At 38.5% G+C, this 18711-nt stretch overlaps 1 protein-coding gene across 1 annotated transcript; it reads right to left on the reverse strand.

The window, feature by feature from the left end:
• LOC127644527 (SH2 domain-containing adapter protein F-like) lies at positions 1 to 18216 on the reverse strand. The gene is made up of 8 exons (XM_052127724.1): positions 18036 to 18216; positions 16741 to 16806; positions 16221 to 16557; positions 12144 to 12297; positions 11506 to 11703; positions 8883 to 9063; positions 7954 to 8073; positions 1 to 2382 (listed from the first exon to the last, which is right to left on the reverse strand). Exons 3-8 carry the CDS (start codon positions 16551 to 16553, stop codon positions 2196 to 2198), a joined length of 1173 nt encoding a protein of 390 aa, XP_051983684.1. The 5' UTR covers positions 16554 to 16557; positions 16741 to 16806; positions 18036 to 18216; the 3' UTR covers positions 1 to 2195.
• Between the last annotated feature and the right edge of the window lie 495 nt (positions 18217 to 18711).

Here is an 18711-nt window from a genome sequence, read left to right on the forward strand (position 1 = left end):
TATTTTATTCCAAAGAAATGAAAAGCTGGAAAACATCAAATAGAAAACAAGACTCAATAAAATAACAGTCATCATAACATACAATAACTACCTTGAAGATATAGTCTAAATCTAAAGTAGTTCATACCCTGCGTAGTAGTGCATGTGTGCACACGCTGTCAGATTCCCATCAGCCTTTGCTTTGCCTGAGGATATACCGTACACCGACAACAAAAACATTTCCGTTTTCTGTTGGTCACTATTCAAAGCATTCAAAATACAGCGAGGTTAACCGAGTTAGTGTTTCTTAAAGAAACGGCTCACGCAACAATGAAAATTCAGTCACTTTTTACTCACCCTCATGTCGCTCCAAACCTGCCGTTATTTTCTTGCGGGAACACATAACGTAAAGAAACGTTACGCAGTTCTTGCCATAAAACAACTACTGTTAAGTTCCATAATGGACAGATCACCTTTACATTCTTCTTGTGTTTTTGGTGATTCACATTCTTCATGCATACCGCTCCCTACTGGGCAGCGAGAAGAATTTCAAGCAAAACACAACGTAAATATTGATCTGTTTCTCAACCATACCTATCATATCGCTTCAGAACATATGGATTAAAACACTGGAGTCATATGGATTACTCTTATGATGCCTTTATGCTCTTTCTGAAATGTGCCAAATATGGGTGCCATTGTATGGACCTACAGAGATAAAAAGAAAGAAAGTCATACACATCTGGGATGGCATGAGGTTGAGTAAATGATATGAGAATATTTATTTTTGGGTGAACTATTCCTTTAAATCTAATAGCCCGTGTATACATCCAAAATGTTTTAATTAAATATCATTGGTGTGCATGGTACCCAACTGTGACACGCCATTCGTTAATTCTGTACTGGAACACCAGGCATTCGAGAGTTTCGAGAGAGAAGATTTTGAGTGAATTATGACTTCAATTTCAACCTGTTACTCAAACAAATCTACCATATGACTTCAGAAGGCTTAAAATATAGCATCTGAGGAATATAAACTACATTTATGGCATGTTTTTGGAGCTTGACAGCCCCAAGTTGGAACAAGGTGAGGGTGAGTAAATGACAGAATGTTTACATTTTGGGTGAACTGTACCTTTAAGAAGAAAAATACTGGGACACAGTTAAAGAGGCCTCATTTCAAATGTCACGTTAAACTAAAACACTTTAGACACAATGCAGGCAGCTAAGTATTGCCAAGTCGTCCTTAAAACCTGAGGGCACCAAACGGTCGCTGGTAGTGTAAAGTGATGGTTAGTACTGTGACAGGAGTGAAGCGAAAAGCCACAGTATTGACCATTTCCTGCCAGGCTAAAGTTTTCAAGCACTGAGGCGAGTAGAAGATGGCTGGATGACAAAACTTCCTGTTTCCATCATCCTCAGCAGCAGCACAGCATTCTCACTTAAGGGTGGTGCAGAGGGACTTGAACAAAGCTGTGTGCGCAGTTGGCCATCTGGACAAGTGAAAGTCACATTCAGAACATTCCAGTGTCGTATCTAGACTTCCTTACTGTCAAATAACTCTGATTCATTGCCTCTACTTCCTGCCGCAGGGATGTTAAGTGTTGGTTAAAGAGCAGCCTTCATTTTAAACTGCAAAATGGGAAAAAAAAGGGATCGTTCACCCAAAAATCATTTGCTCATCGACGTTGCTCTTTTCCATGCAATAGTGGATAGTGACCGTGGCGGTCAAGAAAGCATCATAAAATTAGCCTGAATGACTGCGTGTCTGTATGTCCCCTTTTGTGTTCCACTGGAGAAAGAAAGTCATATGGGGTTGGAACGACCTGAGAGTGAGTAAATGAAGACAGAATTGTCATTTTGGGGTGAAAATCTTTACATTTGCGGAGAGATGAGCTTAAACTAAAACACTAGCCACATAGGACGGGACTTGTTCTGTACATATTAATATATAATATTGCAGTTCAATGTGTGATTTGAAAACACTTCAGAGTCCAGCGGTGCGGTGTGGAGAAAACACATCTCAGTCCATGCTTCCTTCACATGTAGCGTGATCTTTGCTTGTTGAGCTTTCAACAACATGTTTGGATTCAATCGATCTACCAAAATATCAAATTCCCACACTCATAGATCTGCTCAAGGATTCAAAATCTGATTGAAAACGAAGCGTTATAGTAGCCATGCGAGTTAAGCCCTGAGTGAGTGAGTGTGTGTGTTCAGAGTGTTTGCACTAGTACAGGGAAGAGCAGAGACAGGTGTTCAGCTCCACGGATGGGCAGCTTGTGTGTGGTGTAGTAATGAATGACTTCAGGAATGGAGTCAAACGGAGGACTGTTCTCGCCCAAGATGAACTTTCCATCACGAGACTGTGAGAACTTCATGTGCATGAATCCGTGGCAACTCCTGCACAGACACAAAGAGACTTTAGTTTAATCTGCAATGCTTAAAGGAACAGTTCACCTAAAAATTCAAACTGTTATTATTTACTCCCCCTCATGTCTTCTAAACCAATATGGCTTTCTTTCGCTGTGGAAAACAAAAGGAGATGCTAGGCAGAATGTTAGTCTCAGTCACCATTCACTTTCAATGCATCTTTTTCCATACAATAAAAGCGAAAGGTGACTGAGGCTAGCATTCTGCCTAACATCTCCTTACATGGTCCATGGAAAATTAAAGTCAAAGTTATGGGTGATTAGTGAAAACAGAATTCTCATTTTAAGTTGAACTTTCCCTTGATTTCATTATTTTCATGTATACTACTACTGTTGATATTTATTTTGCATCGCACAATTTCGCATTGCATGCAGCAAATGCTTTATCAATACAAATGTACAGTATTGTCATGCCATTTGAGTACATTTTTGTTTCATCAGACCAGAGGACATTTCTCCAAAAAGTAAGATATTTGTCCCCATGTGCACTTGCGAACTGTTGTCTGGCTTTTTTATGGCAGTTTTGGAGCTGAGCAGCCTTTCAGATTATGTCGATAAAGGACTCGTTTTTACTGTGGATATAGATACTTGTCTTTCCTCCAGCATCTTCACAAGATTTGCACATTTTCACCAAACTACGATCATCTCTAGTAGACATTGCATCTCCTTCCTGAGCGGTATGATGACTGTATGGTCCCATGGTGTTTATTCTCGAAAACTATTGTTTGTATAGATGAACGTGTTACCTTTAGGCAATTGGATCAACCAGACTTGTGGAGGTCCACAAATCTTTTCTGAGGTCTTGGCTGATTTCTTTAGATTTTCTCATGATGTCAAGCAAAGAGGCACAGAGTTTGAAGGTAGGCCTTAAAATACCTCCAATTGACTCCAGTTAGCCAATTGCCTAAAGGCTTGACATAATTTTCTGGAATTTTCCAAGCTGAATATAGACACAGTTAACTTAGTATGTAAACTTCTGACCCACTGGAATTATGATACAGTCAATTGCATGTGAAACAATCTGTCTGTAAACAAATGTTGCAAAAATGACTTGTGTCATGCACAAAGTAGATGTCCTAAACGACTTGCCAAAACTACCAGTTTGCGTTAGCAATCGCATGTTCTAAAATACTGAATCAAATCAATTGCACATACAGTGAATAGTGAGTAAGACATTTACCGACAGTTTAAATGGCCTGGATTGCCTGCTTGGATTACCACGGACTGACTGTCATGATTTGTGAGTCAGGGGAACTTTTAATCCTGATCTGAGCGCTCGACGGGAAGAAAACACTGGATTTTCAAGAGGTTCGTGAATGACATCTTTTTAAATGCAATATCTACAAATTTGCAGATGGTGTATATAACAGAGATTGTATTGAAATTTGCCTTTTATCATTAAAAAATGTACAGGGAACTGTTGAGGAGAGACTACAGAATGCGTGCTTCAGATCTGCTGAAGTTGTGTGAGGTTGGTTTATTTTTTTAAGCCTTTATTTTGATTCCTGAAGGTGTCCAGTTCAACACTTATAAGGTCCAAAAAGGAACATAACTGTACAGTTGAATTAGACTAAAGAATAATCATCAAATACAAAAATAGAGTCAAATATTTATTAAAAAGAGAGAAGCAAACAAGCAAATTAATAAATAAAACAAAGTAAGGGCAGTCAAAAGAAATGTCATAGCATTTGCTCAATACAAGCATTAAGAATACAGTATGTGAAAAACTGCAAAGTAATTGCATTCCTATGTATTCCATTACAGGCTTCCACATGTGTCTTATTGGTATGGAAAAATCTTAATTTCTCTATATGTATAAATGTTCACCAGCTCTCTTAACCAAAAATCTAATGTTGGAACTGTATCCAATATCCACCTCTGAAGGATCAATCTCTTTGTTAATATCATAAATAAAGAGATAGACTAGTGCTCACTCTTCTTAAATAAAAGTTTGCATAACTTGATTTGATTTAACCTCCCTTTTATGGGTGTTTGAGATCAAGTAAAAAATGTCAGTCCAATAATTGTGGAGTTTACTGCATGACCATAACGAGTGAATTAGTGTTGCTTGTGCAGCTTTGCATATATTGCAATCAAATGATAATTCTGGAGTTTAGTTTTACACATGTAAAGCCTATGCAATGTTTTAAATTGTACCAAGTTATGTCTTATGTTTATTGAGCATGTGTTTACATTCTGTAAACATTCTTCCTATAGTTTCTCCTGAATAACTACATTTACATTTATGCATTTACATTTATGCATTTGGCAGATGCTTTTATCCAAAGTGACTTACAGTGCACTTATTACAGGGACAATCCCCCCGGAGCAACCTGGAGTTAAGTGCCTTGCTCAAAGACACAATGGTGGTGTCTGTGGGGCTTGAACCAGCGACCTTCTGATTACCAGATTACCAGTTATGTGCTTAGACCACTATACCACCACCACTCAACTAAACCAAAGTCTCCTTCCCACACTTTCCTGATTGTAGTACTATCATTGACTAACCGATTAATCAACACTTGGTGAAAATAAGATCTCCAGCATTAAATCTATTGATTTCCTCTAGTATCTCGTGTTTCTTTACCATCTCAAAATTGGGAAAGTGTTATCTTACGTAATCTCTTATTTGCCGGTACCACTGGAAGTGGGTTCTGGGTATCTCAAATCTTGTTTGGAACTCCTGAAAAGACAGAAACTGTCCATTCAAGTAAAGAGAGCTGATGTCGCATATTGCCTTTCGCATCGATAGGGAGAAAGCTTGGTCATTGAGGGCAGGGATAAAGGAGTGATTTTTGCATATGGGAATATCGACATATATATTGGAGGCTTTAATATGCATTCTAATTTGCCTTCAGATGTTTAATGATTGATCAATCATAATATGATTGTTGTATAGATTCGTATTTACCTTTCCTGGACTATTGAGTAGTGCCTGCAGTGATGTATTGCAGCAGAGGGCTTGTTCTATTTTAAGCCAGTCAGGTTTCTCATATACTCCCTCCGTATGGTCTACTTTCCACCAGGTAAAAAACATTTAAATGAGTGGCCCAGTTGTATGCTTTAAAAAGGTAAACCAAATCCCCATTCTTCTTTAGGTTTAATTAGGTGTTTTTAAATACTTCTCGCTGTTTTAAAGTTCCACAAAAACGTAGTATTTCTCTTAACTACTTGTTTAAATAGTAACTGTGGTATACATGAAGGGATGGCTTGAAATAAATGGAGGAACCTTAGTAAGATTACCATCTTGATTGCATTATTTTTACCTACTAACGACAATGGCAGTGTCCTCCGGTATTCTATATTACTGTTTAGTTGATCAACCTTCTTCTGCCAATTAACTATAAGCAGATCTTTTGTGTTTTAAGTAATTGGGATGCCTAGGTATGTAAAAGAGTTATCCGCCATTTTGAATGGGGTGGACTTAAAATACTGCTTGTATTTCTTAGATGTAATTGGCATTAATATACTCTTTTCCCAATTAATGGTAAAACCAGATATATTTCCAAATCTTTTAATAGAGGTAAGAAGCAATGGAAAAGATTTGCTAGGAATTTTAAAGAATAGCAGTATATTATCTGCATACATAGAAACATGCTGTGGAGTGTCTCCTGCCACAATGGGCTGAATATATGTCATTTGTCGGATAAATGTTGCCAAAGGCTCAACCGTAACTGCAAATAGGAATGGGGAAAGCGGACAGCCTTGTTGTGTCCCTCTATAAATCGAGAAGAGGGTTGAGATATTTTGATTTGTCACAACCAAGGCTTTTGGAAATGAATATATCACTTTGATCCAATCTCTGAATATAGGGCCACATCCAAATGTCTTTAATGCTAACATCATGTAATCCCCACTCGACTTTAGATGCTCAGCGCGTAATCGACCAAGAGATAACCATCGCTTCTGATTTGTGTTCTGAATATAAGACATCGCACAGGCGACGGGGGTTAAAAAAAACATCCTCCTGCCAGGCATAAAGCCTGTTTGATCTGGGAGGATAATGTCACAAATGTGCTTCCTCAGCCTATTTGCAAGAATTTTCCCAATTATTTTTGTTTCGGTGGGCAACAAGGATATTGGTCTATATGAAGACACCAACAGCCGATCACGTCCTGGTTTAGGTATAAGAACAATGTGCACATTATACAATGACGGAGGGAATCTACCAACTTCCTCTGAATGTCTAAACACACACATTAGCAATGGTAGGATCACTTCACCAAATCTTTTATAAAATTTGAAGCCAAACCCATCTGGCCCTGGGGCCTTAAATGTTAGGAAACTGCTTAATTGCGGCTTCCACCTCTTCCATACTAATAACTGCATCCAAAGCCTTTAAGGCCTCATCATTTAACTTTGGTAGAGGTAATCCCTCAAAAAAAATCAAAACTTTTTTTGGTCAGTCTTACCTCAATAAGAATAACTTCAGAATAAAACTTTGATAAAACTTGATCTCTACTGGATTTGTTATTATTTCGCTTGATTTGGTATATAGCTCTGGATGACTGATTTTCTTTAGCAGCATCTTGTTCTCAATTTCAGTCATCCTCGCCTTTGTTTTCATCCTTTGAGCTGCTTTGAATACAATTATTTCTCCTCTGACTACAACTTTTAGTGTCTCCCATAAATCGGAGTCATGTACGTCATTAATGTCGTTAATGTCTACGAATTGTGTAATCTTCATTTCGAGATCTTTACAGAAAACCTCGTCCTTTAAAAGTGCTTTTATCTAATCACCACCAAAATTCTCTTTTTGAATTGTCTAGTCTAAGATCCAATGAGTGAGTTGCATGGTCCGATATTATTATATTGGGATATTTGATTCACCGACACATGATAACAACTTGAGTTCAACAGAAAAGTCAAGCCGTGAATAAATGTTATGTGCCTGAGAGACAAATGACAAATCTTTCCCAGAAGGGTTAAGAACTCTCCATATGTCTACAATGTTTAAAGACTGCATATAACCTCTTATCATAGTGCTTGACTTACATTTACATTTATGCATTTGGCAGACGCTTTTATCCAAAGCGACTTACAGAGCCCTTATTACAGGGACAATCCCCTCGGAGCAACCTGGAGTTAAGTGCCTTGCTCAAGGACACAATGGTGGTGGCTGTGGGGCTCGAACCAGCAACCTTCTGATTACCAGATTACCAGTTATGTGCTTAGACCTCTACACCACCACCACGGTGGTGTAGAGGTCTAAGCACGGTGGTGGTGTAGTGGTGTACTCTTATCTTGGATGCAGCGCTGGCTAATTGACTTGGCAAGCTATCTACGTTTGTGTCCTTCAGTGATGGAATATCGAGGTAGATAATAGAGGTTATAGATTAACTAAACAAATGAGAACATATTGACAGGATAGAGAGTCTGGCTTCAATTGTTTCCATTCATGTAATTTCAAACATTTCTGGCCAAGTTATTCTACAAATCAAATGATGCAAAAGTGGACAAAGAAAAAGAGATGACAGTATTTCATCAGATATGAAAAGAGGAACATAAAAATGTTTTAATAAAAAATAAGATTGTTGTGTACCTGAGAGAGAGTGAATAGTCGTTACAGCTGGTTTGGCTTTTTCTCACCAAATAACTGCACTCCTTACAGAGTGTGAGCAGAGACTCGGCTTCAGAGCGCACCAATGCACCATGGTACCACCTAGAACACACACACAGATGCGTCTCTGAATGCGTCGACCATATATACACGATACATAGTCGGGCGAATCGTGATGCGATTTCTCCAATAAAGGGAAAACTCAATGACAATAACTCAACCTGTATGACTTTGGCGACATCCACACCAGAGCATGTGACCGGAGCGGTGATAATTTCACCTGAGCGGAGAGCACCTTTTTCACTGGGCAGGGAGGAGAATTTATAGTAAAAAAGGACTTAGTTATTGATCTGTTTCTCACCCACACCTATCATATGACTTCTGAATACATGGATTAAACCACTGGAGTCAAAATAAATTACATTTATGCTGCCTTTATGTGCATTTTGGATCTTCAAAAGTTTGGTCACCATTCACTTGCATTGTGAGGTTCAACAGAGCTGAGATATTCTACAAACAATCCTTGCTTGTGTTTAGCAGAAGAAAGAAAGTCATACACATCTGGGATGGCATGAGGGTGAGAAAATGATGAAACTTTTCATTTTAGGGTGAATCAGTTTTTAGCTTCCTAATGTCATCGTTTTCCCAAGTATGTGGTTATGGAAAGTGTTTTCGAAAGTCTGTTTTCGGTGAAGGAAAACGCCGTTCCAGCATGGATGAGAGGTGTAAACAGTAAAATCACTGCATTTTCAAACAAAAACAGATTAGCGTGGACGTGTCCTCAATGATTTGAACATGAGGGATTTTGGTTGAACTATCCCTTTAAATGTATTTACATTTTACAATATTACGTGTTTAATATTACAGTGTTTCTATTCTATTTGCATCAAGCAGCATGTGTTTATACATACACCTGATTCTCGAGGGGCAGCGTGGGGTCCACCCTCTCACCCAGGACTAAGTTAGGGTTGCTGGGCTTGTGCAGGCTGGTTGACCCGCTGGATGGAGTGCAGGTTCTGGATGTTTCTCCTTTCCTTTGTGGCTCGTCACGGGGCAATGTGGATTGATCCCAGTCTCCCGCATCAAACTTCACTACAAAAAACGTAATGTATTAGCAGAGTGTTTTACTGGGTGAATCTCACAAAACCCGTGAAGAACATGTCCAAGTCATATTTCACAACACAAACCACACAGGATTAGATTCATGCCAAAGTTTAACGCTTATGGTTAGGAGTACAAATCCCTAACCCTCAGTGTGAACAACAGTAATAGTGACTCTTGCTTCAGCAATCGCTACTTATTCTTTCATTCCACTACTGTTCCTGCTGTGAAGGTCTTGTTGTGCAGCAGGAGGGAATTCTTGTCCCCTGACACAAGAACTATTCATTCAAATATTCTCTCACCCTTTCCTCCTCTCTTTCTGTCTCTCAAAGGGGAAAAAAAAGTCTTTTTCTTTCCCTTTGAGTCACTCACAGTCAACAGAGTATGTGCTTTTTTTCATAAACCCTCAGCCTGCTTAAACAACTGATGCGATCAGTAGTAACTGTCTTGCACACTCTAACAATAGTTAAATCATAATAAAGTCTGGTTCATTGCAGCCTTTTCTGACGAAGAACCACCCACTTAAGACACGAACGAACGTCTGCCCGACATGCAAACGACCAACCACAGTTTGCAGTTTTGTGACATTTATGGGAGGTTAAATCCTAAATCGGACATCAACAGAGCTGAATATACAGGACAGGTTTACTGTATATACATACATACATACATACCAGTATATCTTGTGTACATGCTAGTTATGGGCCAATTTAAGGCAACAGTTTAAAAGAAAATTCCGTGTTCAATAACTTAAGCTCAACTGATAGTATTTGTGGCATAATGTTGATTACCAAAAACTTTTTTCGACTTGTTGCACCTTTTTTTTTTTTTTTTTCTAGTTCTAGTGGGGCACTTGCAATGAAAGTTAATGAGGCCACTTTTTGGAGGGTTTAAAAAAAAGGCAGAAATGTGACGCTTACAATTTTATAAAAGCGCTTAAATGAACTTTTACAACTTTTAAAACCTGTATATTGTTTAAAATGTTAAGTTGTTTAAATTGTCGTTTTAGGGTTTACAGTGTTACGTCGTCATGGCAAAAAGTTGTAAAACGGAATGTAACTTTACACAAAAAAGATTAGCAAGTGATTTTCCATGTCTTGTGGCTATACATTTGAAACAGAGTATTTTAATGTTTATGGATTGGCCCCAATGACTTCTATTGTAAGTGCCTCACTGGAACTGGAAGTTGAAATATTTTTTTTTCATAATCAACATTATGCCACCAATGCCGTCTATGAAGCTTAACTTGAACTGAATCACTAGAACCGCAATCAAGAATCAATGGTGACAAACGATAGAGTGGTGGTGGCGTAGTGGGCTAAAGCACATCACTGGTAATCAGAAGGTTGCTGGTTTGATCCCCACAGCCACCACCATTGTGTCCTTGAGCATGGCACTTAACTCCAGGTTGCTCCAGGGGGATTGTCCCTGTAATAAGGGCACTGTAAGTCATCTGCCAAATGCATAAATGTAAATGTAACTTGTGTTCTGTACACACAAATCAACAAGAGATGAAGCTAAACATGCTAGAGAAAATGAATATTGCCATAAACAAACAGCCATTGTTGCCAATTAGATACAAAATGTTTAATGCTGTCATGTAGTAAATAATAATAATAATAATAATAATTAGGGCTCTCAATCGATAATTTTTTAAATCAAATTAATTATATGGTGTTCCGATTAATTACTCGCAATTAATTGCATATACCAATATTTGCTGAGAAAGCCCCTTATATAACAATAATTCAATATATAATGATGAAATAATTATACATAGTTATCTTTAAATATTAAAATATATTGTACAGGTCTCCCTCGAAAAAGAGACTTCAGTCTCAAGGGACTTCCTGGTTAAATAAAGGTTAATAAAATAAATAAAATATATATATATAAAAAAAAAAGATATTCAGATAATTAAAAAATCCCTTAGTTCGGATTTGCGCTCCAAGTGTTTTGAACGCAAGAACGTAACGTATGTTTGTGTTGTGTGTCTGCTGAAGGGTTGTTTTCTTCACTGTATAAACTGTGTGTTGCCCACACAGCTGAAGTTTCACTTACTGCCCTCTGGAGTAAACAGGTGGTACTACAAGCTTGCATTTCTCAGGAATCTTCCTTATTACAGTCCGGGGGCATTGCGATTAATTGCGTAAAATCTATTACACGTTATTTTTAATAAAATGAATCACACTGAATTAACGCGTTAAATCGACAACCCTACTAATAATATAATATATTGTACATATTTAACTTAACTTAAACTAGTCTTACTAGCTGGGTTTTTCATTTTGAGAGTGAGAGAGAGTGAGAGTGAGAGAGAGAGAGAGAGAGAGAGAGAGAGAGAGAGAAAATAAAAAAAAAAATAAAAAGGGAGGCGGCAACCAACTTGATGCACTAGATTAGAACAGCCCGTCTCTACCCAGCAACACTTACCAGCAAAGGCTTTGGAGATATTCTCTTTCTTCCACTCCCAGGGCTGGTCGTACTCATCCGCCGGCCTCTCGTCATCCTGTGGCAGACGGCTCTCTTTCTCACCACCCTCAGGGGCAGGCCGATGCCGGAGTCTCTCCTCATACGGGCTGTCGTAGAGCTGCGGGCTGCTCCTGCCCCGATTTGTGCTGTGCTGCAGCTCTGAGCAAAAACAAACACACATTCATGCTTCATTGTTGTTTCATGTCAGAGGACCAAATTAAGTCTTGTGTGGTTATTTTTGCACAAATAATGAAGAATGCACAGATTGCTAAAAGTTTTCAGCAAAAAAAACAAAAGTTTATAGGCATTTGATACATTGTGAACATAACATACATGAAGAGGATAATCCCTTTAAGACCTTAAGAAACCTTTAACAATATTGTAAGTAACTCGAATGCTACAAAAGTGAATAAAAATTACCCGTTGATAAATCTCTTCTCTGCTTTTGAACATCTAGCCTCAGGAGTAAAACACATTACTGAGTGCAGTCAAGTAGGCCAGATCACAAATCAAAATTGCTAAAATAATAACCGCAGAGTGAATATTCTCTTTGGCATTTTCTCTTCTGTTATGACAGATCCAGTGAAGAACTGCTTTACCATTTATGAATCGCTGGGCTTCAAATGGCTCCATGTAGCTGTTGCAGGTTTCTACAGCGTTTTGTTGGCACCCAGGCCTGAGTTGTGGGTCGGGCCTGGCGTCAAACGGGTCAGAGTAATCTGTATCGCCAACAGCAGGAGCCGAGGGAACCACCTGTGAGAACAGAGAAATTGAATTAAAGGTGCGGTACAGAATTATGGGCTCTCTATCGACACCTGTGGTTGAAACATAAAATTACAAGTTACTCGAGGAGAGGTTTTATTTAAATGCCTTTTACATTTACATTTATGCAATTAGGTAGACGCTTTTCTCCAAAGCGACTTACAGAGCACTTATTACAGGGACAATCCCCCCCGGAGCAACCTGGAGTTAAGTGCCTTGCTCAAGGACACAATGGTGGTGGCTGTGGGGATCAAACCAGCAACCTTCTGATTACCAGTTATGTGCTTTAGCCCACTACGCCACCACCACTCCGTATCACCGTACCTGTATACACTACTATATCTATACATATTTATTAGGGCTGTCAATCGATTAAAAGTTTTTATCTAATTAATTACATGGTGTCCCGGTTTATTAATCGCGATTAATCACATATACAAATATTTGCTGAGAAAGCCCCTATTATAAAAACAATTAAAAATATAATGATGAAATTATTATAAATAGTTATCTTTAAATATTTAAAAAATGATATATATATAAAAATAAAAGATATTCATTATTTTTATTTATAATAAAATCGCACTGAAATAACACATTAAATCGGCAGCCCTAATATATATATATATATATATATATATATATATATATATATATATATATATATATATATATAGTTTTTTTTTATGAACAATGTGCTGCTGCTATGGCTTGTTAATTTGTGTGTTTTGGTCAAAAAACATTTTTTTTTTAAATTACGTACCTTGATTGATTTTTCCTGGATGTTTACGGTATTTTATTTCCTGCACAAAGCATTTTTAATCTTGAGGATAACTGTTGCCTGGCTGAAATTATGTTTTCACTGATTAAAGAGCAATAGACCTTTTTTAAGCCGCTTCAGAGCAAATACATAAAAATAACTAAATAAAAGAATGATTAAAAGGGTGAAAAACAAACAATATTTTTTTTACTAAACTGCCCAGTCCTACTTCACATCAGAGATCAAACTCCGTCTGTGGATGGTCCTATGAGCGAATGCCAGCTCTTTGCGTGTCTGAGTCGAGTTAAGGGGAGCTGCAGCGTTCTGCTGTAATTTGGATAATAACGTGCGCTGAAGGGAAAAGACACAGCTTTAGCCCAGTCCATGGCACTAATGTGTCAGTTTGCTGCCTGCATGTATTAGATTAGCCCAGTATAATTACACATGAATGGCAGAAACAGAAACATGGATCTGGAAAAGTCTGAAACATGGCAGCTATGATCTAGAAATTTTTGGTTATCTGCTTAAAGGAATAGTTTAGTGAAACAATTGTAATTGTCATGATTTCCTTAATTAAAATGACATGAGGGTGTGTAAATGATGACTGATTTAATTTTCCAACCATATTTGGATGAGCAATCCCTTTAAAAAATATATTTGTATGTCAAATGGATGTAGACTTGAGCGAGTTAAATACAAAGAGAGACCAAGAGAAAGAGAGAGAGGTGGTGTGTGATGTCTAGAACTCATTCCTGTAGGGATTGGGATTAAGTATATTTGGGTTAATGAAAATGAGTCTCTTTGCCCTCCACCATTCACCTCCAACTAAAGACACAAAAATGCAGCCAAGCTTATAAAAGATGTGTAACATGTGTGTGTTTGTGCACCGTCTGCTTGGTTTGTTATGGCAGGTACCTTCAAACTTCAAACACAGGTCATCCACATCATGTGCATCAAACAAATCTATTCAAAGCAATTCAAGCATTTGTATAATCCTGAAAAAAAACAATCCCTGCTAAGGGGTTGATAACAGCCAAGATCCAAAAGACGACACAATCATCTTCTATGCTGTCATGCCTTATTGTGTGGTTTCTAATTCACATTCAGTTGGACTTCCCTTTAATGTTGTCTGGCTTATTGTCTTTGAGAGACCACAAGGGGGCGATTCAACATTAACTGAAGCCGATTGCACACTAGACGGGAAGTGCAGTGTCGCGGGAAGGACAAGGCACAGGTATAAAACAGGACGTGTCGATGTGGTACAGGTGGGAGTCCACAGTTTTGAATCTAGTCACCATAAACACAAAAGTGTTTAACTTTTGTGTTAAGCGAACACTTCAAGAATGAAAAAAGTGCCATTAATGAGTTTGCAGGTTAGTGTATGAAACTGGTGTAACTGCGCAAACTTAACGATTAGAAATGGCAACGCTTATTATGCAATTTCTCTATGTGGCCTTAAATAGGTTTCATTCAAGTTGTAAAAACACAAAGTCATACCTGAAAATGTAAATACATTGTGCAGGCGATTTATGAAAGATATATATATACACACAATAAATCCCGTAACGCGGAAGCGCGAGTTCTGCTCCCGAGGCATTAAGGACATACTTATTAATATTATACCCTTACCCAAACCCCTTATCTAAACTTAACCAATCAGTAGAGTGTGTAAACATGATCGGAAGCTGTTGTGCATATATGAGTGCAGTCGCACGATATCGTATGAATTAGCCAAATTTAGAATAGTCGTATGAATCCTGACGATTACGCCATGAGATTTTGTTGAAAAATAACAATTATGGACTGCTAAAGGCTAATTGACACTTTTCACAATTAGCTAATTGTGCAGCTGTAATTGTTATCCGTAATCTTGATTACTCATTTGGTTAATTGTACACCCTAGTTGAGCCGAAAGTTAACATGTCAGGCCACTTAAACATACAGAGCAATGTTGCGCCACAGTGTTGACACTCTTACTAAAGGCACTTTTCCACTGCACGTTACGGTTCGCCTCGACTCTACTCACTTTACTTTTCTGAGCTTGCTTTTCCACGGCTGTTTAGTGCCGCTTCAATGTGGGTGGGATTATAGGCTGATCGTCAGAGTTGCGCAGCCTCTACTGCCGTGACATCATCTTAAACGCGACACAAATAAATAAACAATAACATGACCGCTAGATGTTAGCTACTAGCACATTGTGCTGCATATAGCAGTTGTTGCATGGTGATTTTACACAAGTGGCCTGGTTGTTTTAGAAGCAAGCTTTCCAGTAGCTGGTCAACTAAATAAAGTGAAGCTTTCAAGCAGAATATGGAGTTAATGTAACAAAACGTACCATCCTCCATCGTGGACTCTAGCCGTGGCTGAGTACAGGGCATTCTCCCTCCGATTGCTCGCCGGTCTAGATAGCGTCCGTTTGGTCGAACCACTTCCACTTTTTCTTGATGGTTCTGTAGTCACTTTTTTTTTTTTTTTTTACTTTTCCCTACACTGTTGGTAGGTCCGGTGGTAGCCGTTGGGCCAACAGCTGAGACACTTCCTGAAAGACTTTTTCGTTTTGTTCGTCACCAACGAGAGGAACGTCTGCACCTTGTTTATTGACCACGGCGTGGTTTTGCGCACAGCCATTTCTTTTTACAATTCGAAAGTCGAGTGAACAAATAATACTCCCATCGCTGTAGCTAACTTTAAAACTAGCAGGTTGATGTCCCATGCCGAAAATCCAGTGGCGCTGGTAGTGACGATTCTCTCTGACCAATCAGTGATCTGCAGGGTTTTGACATCACATTTAGTGTTGGCTCGGCTCACTTGGAACCTCGACCAAGGTGGTACAAAAAAAGTGCCAGGTACTATCCACAGTGGAAATCCGCCAAAAAGTGTGCAGAGTCGAGTCGTACCGTGCAGTGGAAAAGCCCCATAACAGTTACTTCTGAACATTCATCCAGGATAGGATAGGATTAATTAACATTAAACAAATTACACACTTCATCTTTAGTTAATACTTGCAAGCATGAGCTTGCCCCATTCCAGTTTGAACATTTATTCAAGTACCCAGAAAACTTTTCAAAGCACACCATTCTTTCAAATTCTGACAACAGGCCGGTAAGCGCGGTTAAGCTCACTATATGTTAAGAAAACAAGTGGTGATACTTACAGGAGTCTGTGGTTCTTCAAAGGTCACAATGCTTAACGGAATCTTGCTACGCCCGAATTCTTGAGATTCCACTTTTATCAGTCTATGTTTGGGAGACACAATCTTCACCTCCACACCGTTGGATAGCACCGCGCCAAAAGTGGGGAAAACTTCAACCGTTCCAGATCCTTTCTGTACCCGGTTCTCAGAGGGTTCGTAGGGGTCTTCAAAGTCCAGGTCTTTCTGAGCCCTGTAGGCCCGTAGGATCTCACTCTCTGTGTAGTCTGGTTTCGGGGGCTGTGGTGGTCCTTTCCAGCTGCCAAAACTCAGGTGATCTCTAAACCACTTTGCCATGGGTCTAGTAACAACACAAGCAGGAAAGAAAGACAAATAAATGTTAGAACAACAGCTATGCCTCTATCCTAGTTTCCACATGGTATACTCTCCATAAATCTTGCTCATGCACGGAACTCCTAACCAATAAGTTACTTATTACTCAAGAGCGAGTAAATATCAAATATGATATTGTGCAATACTTCACCTTCAATTTCCCCAATGCATCGATGCTTAGGAACGGCAAGCTCTTTTCTGTATGCAATAAACTGGTCTGTAAGAGAAAACGTACAGCTATGATGCACTAAACAAACAAGAAACATGAAGAAATGCAAAGTTATGTGGATTATGTTAAGCCTCCACTCCTTAACATGCCCCAATTGCAAAGGCATAGACTATTAAAGGGATAGCTGAGCCAACAATGCCAATTCTGTCATAATTTGCTCACCCATATGTTGTTCTAAACCCATTTGATTTTCTTTCATCTATGGAACACATGGATGTTATTTATCAGAATGTCTGAAATTTTTATTTTTTTCTATACAAAGAGAGTGAATGGTGACCAATGCCATCAACTAAGACTGTTAGTGAATATGACTTCAATTGTATTCTGTCCTATGCAAGTAGTACTGTCTGACTACAGAAGACTTATATGGACTACTTTTATGGTACTTTCATGGAGCTAAACAGGTATTATAGTCCTTTTGGAGAATAACAGACCCAGTCCCCATTGACTTTCATTGTGTGGAAAAGAGCAGCGTGACCATTCTGTTGTAAACAATTTCATTTTTGTGTTGTGTTGTAATGTAATGTAAAATACTACATGCCTAAAATAACATTAGGGGAGTAAATGATAACCGAAACTTCCAAATACTCTCGATACATGTCCAAAAGCAACATAAATAACCATGATACAAGTCCAAAAACCATTGTTATAAAATGGCACCACGTCTAAAACATCAAGGTAATACCATGGTGCTATTTTAGTACCTTTTTTTTAGGTAAAAATCATACACAACAGGCATTTCGATGGAAACTGGAATGACCTGTCAATAAAATAACATACACTTCCACGAAATAAACACACACATTTTCTGATTTGTTATACTTTTTCGTGTTTTTTTAACAGAATATGTACGTTTTATTAGTTTTGGACTGAAATAGATAAAAACAAAATGTCACTATAGATTAAAGCATAAGTTAGCAAACCAGCTAATGCCTCTAAACTCCCCCATTTAAAATTGCATTCACATTCCCTGCATGTAAATTCGATTATATACTCGAGAAATACAGTACATAACACATGCTAAAGAAAAACACTATTATGGGACACAAAAGTGCACATATTTAAGTTGTATTTTGATAGCTGACTGGCTAGCGCGCGAGCTATACAGATGCACTCCCACTCACGAGCGTGTACGAATTTTATATCAAATTACGCTCGTTTTAAATGACTAACAGCTCAGACAGACACAAGCCACAACATATTTGTTTAATACTTACATCTCTATGTTCCAGGGGAGAATAAAAGAATATAACCCGGATTTATGGGAACAAAAAGTGATGAGCGTGCGCACGTGCAGATGGATAGATGAGTTGCATTGAATGGATTTAGTTGTTGCAGCTCAGCTGGTGAACAACAGCTCAAATAATCTTGACTTGTTGTTGGTTAAGCCCACTGGAGAGTTGCATTGTCTTTGTTCTGGCTGAGGCATTTCATTTCACATGGTGGCTTGTGCATTCCTTGCTGAGAGGGGATAAAAAAAGAGACTGAAACCAGCTTAACATTGTTGGCTGGATTTATTTGGTCTCCCAGCCTGGACAGTTGGCAGGTTTTATAGATTGAGGAACTTTTCAAACCAGCTAGCCTCCTAACTAAGACCAGCAAACCATCTTTGGCAGGTTTACTATTTTTTTGTTCCATCCCAGTAGGGTTGGCAACTTGGCATGCATTCTTTATACTGTAATGTTGCATGCTTATCATGATGCAATGCATAAAATGTATACTGCATGATGTTTTAAAGGAACAGTTCACCCGAAAATGAAAAATCTCTCATCATTTACTCACCCTCATGCCATCCCAGATGTGTATGACTTTCTTTCTTCTGCAGAACACAAACAAAGATTTCTAGAAGAATATCTCAACTCTGTAGGTCCATACAATGCAAGTGAATGGTGA

This window comes from Xyrauchen texanus, chromosome 6 (assembly GCF_025860055.1).
Source record: "Xyrauchen texanus isolate HMW12.3.18 chromosome 6, RBS_HiC_50CHRs, whole genome shotgun sequence".
NCBI lineage: Eukaryota > Metazoa > Chordata > Actinopteri > Cypriniformes > Catostomidae > Xyrauchen > Xyrauchen texanus.

Excerpts from the sequence above, each read along its gene's own strand:
- LOC127644527 (XM_052127724.1), bottom strand. The coding sequence starts at position 16,553 with ATGGCAAAGTGGTTTAGAGATCACCTGAGTTTTGGCAGCTGGAAAGGA. Across the intron at positions 12,298-16,220 it reads TTGAAGAACCACAGACTCCT|GTGGTTCCCTCGGCTCCTGC; the intron begins GTAAGTATCACC and ends CTGTTCTCACAG. Across the intron at positions 11,704-12,143 it reads AGCCCAGCGATTCATAAATG|AGCTGCAGCACAGCACAAAT; the intron begins GTAAAGCAGTTC and ends GTTTTTGCTCAG.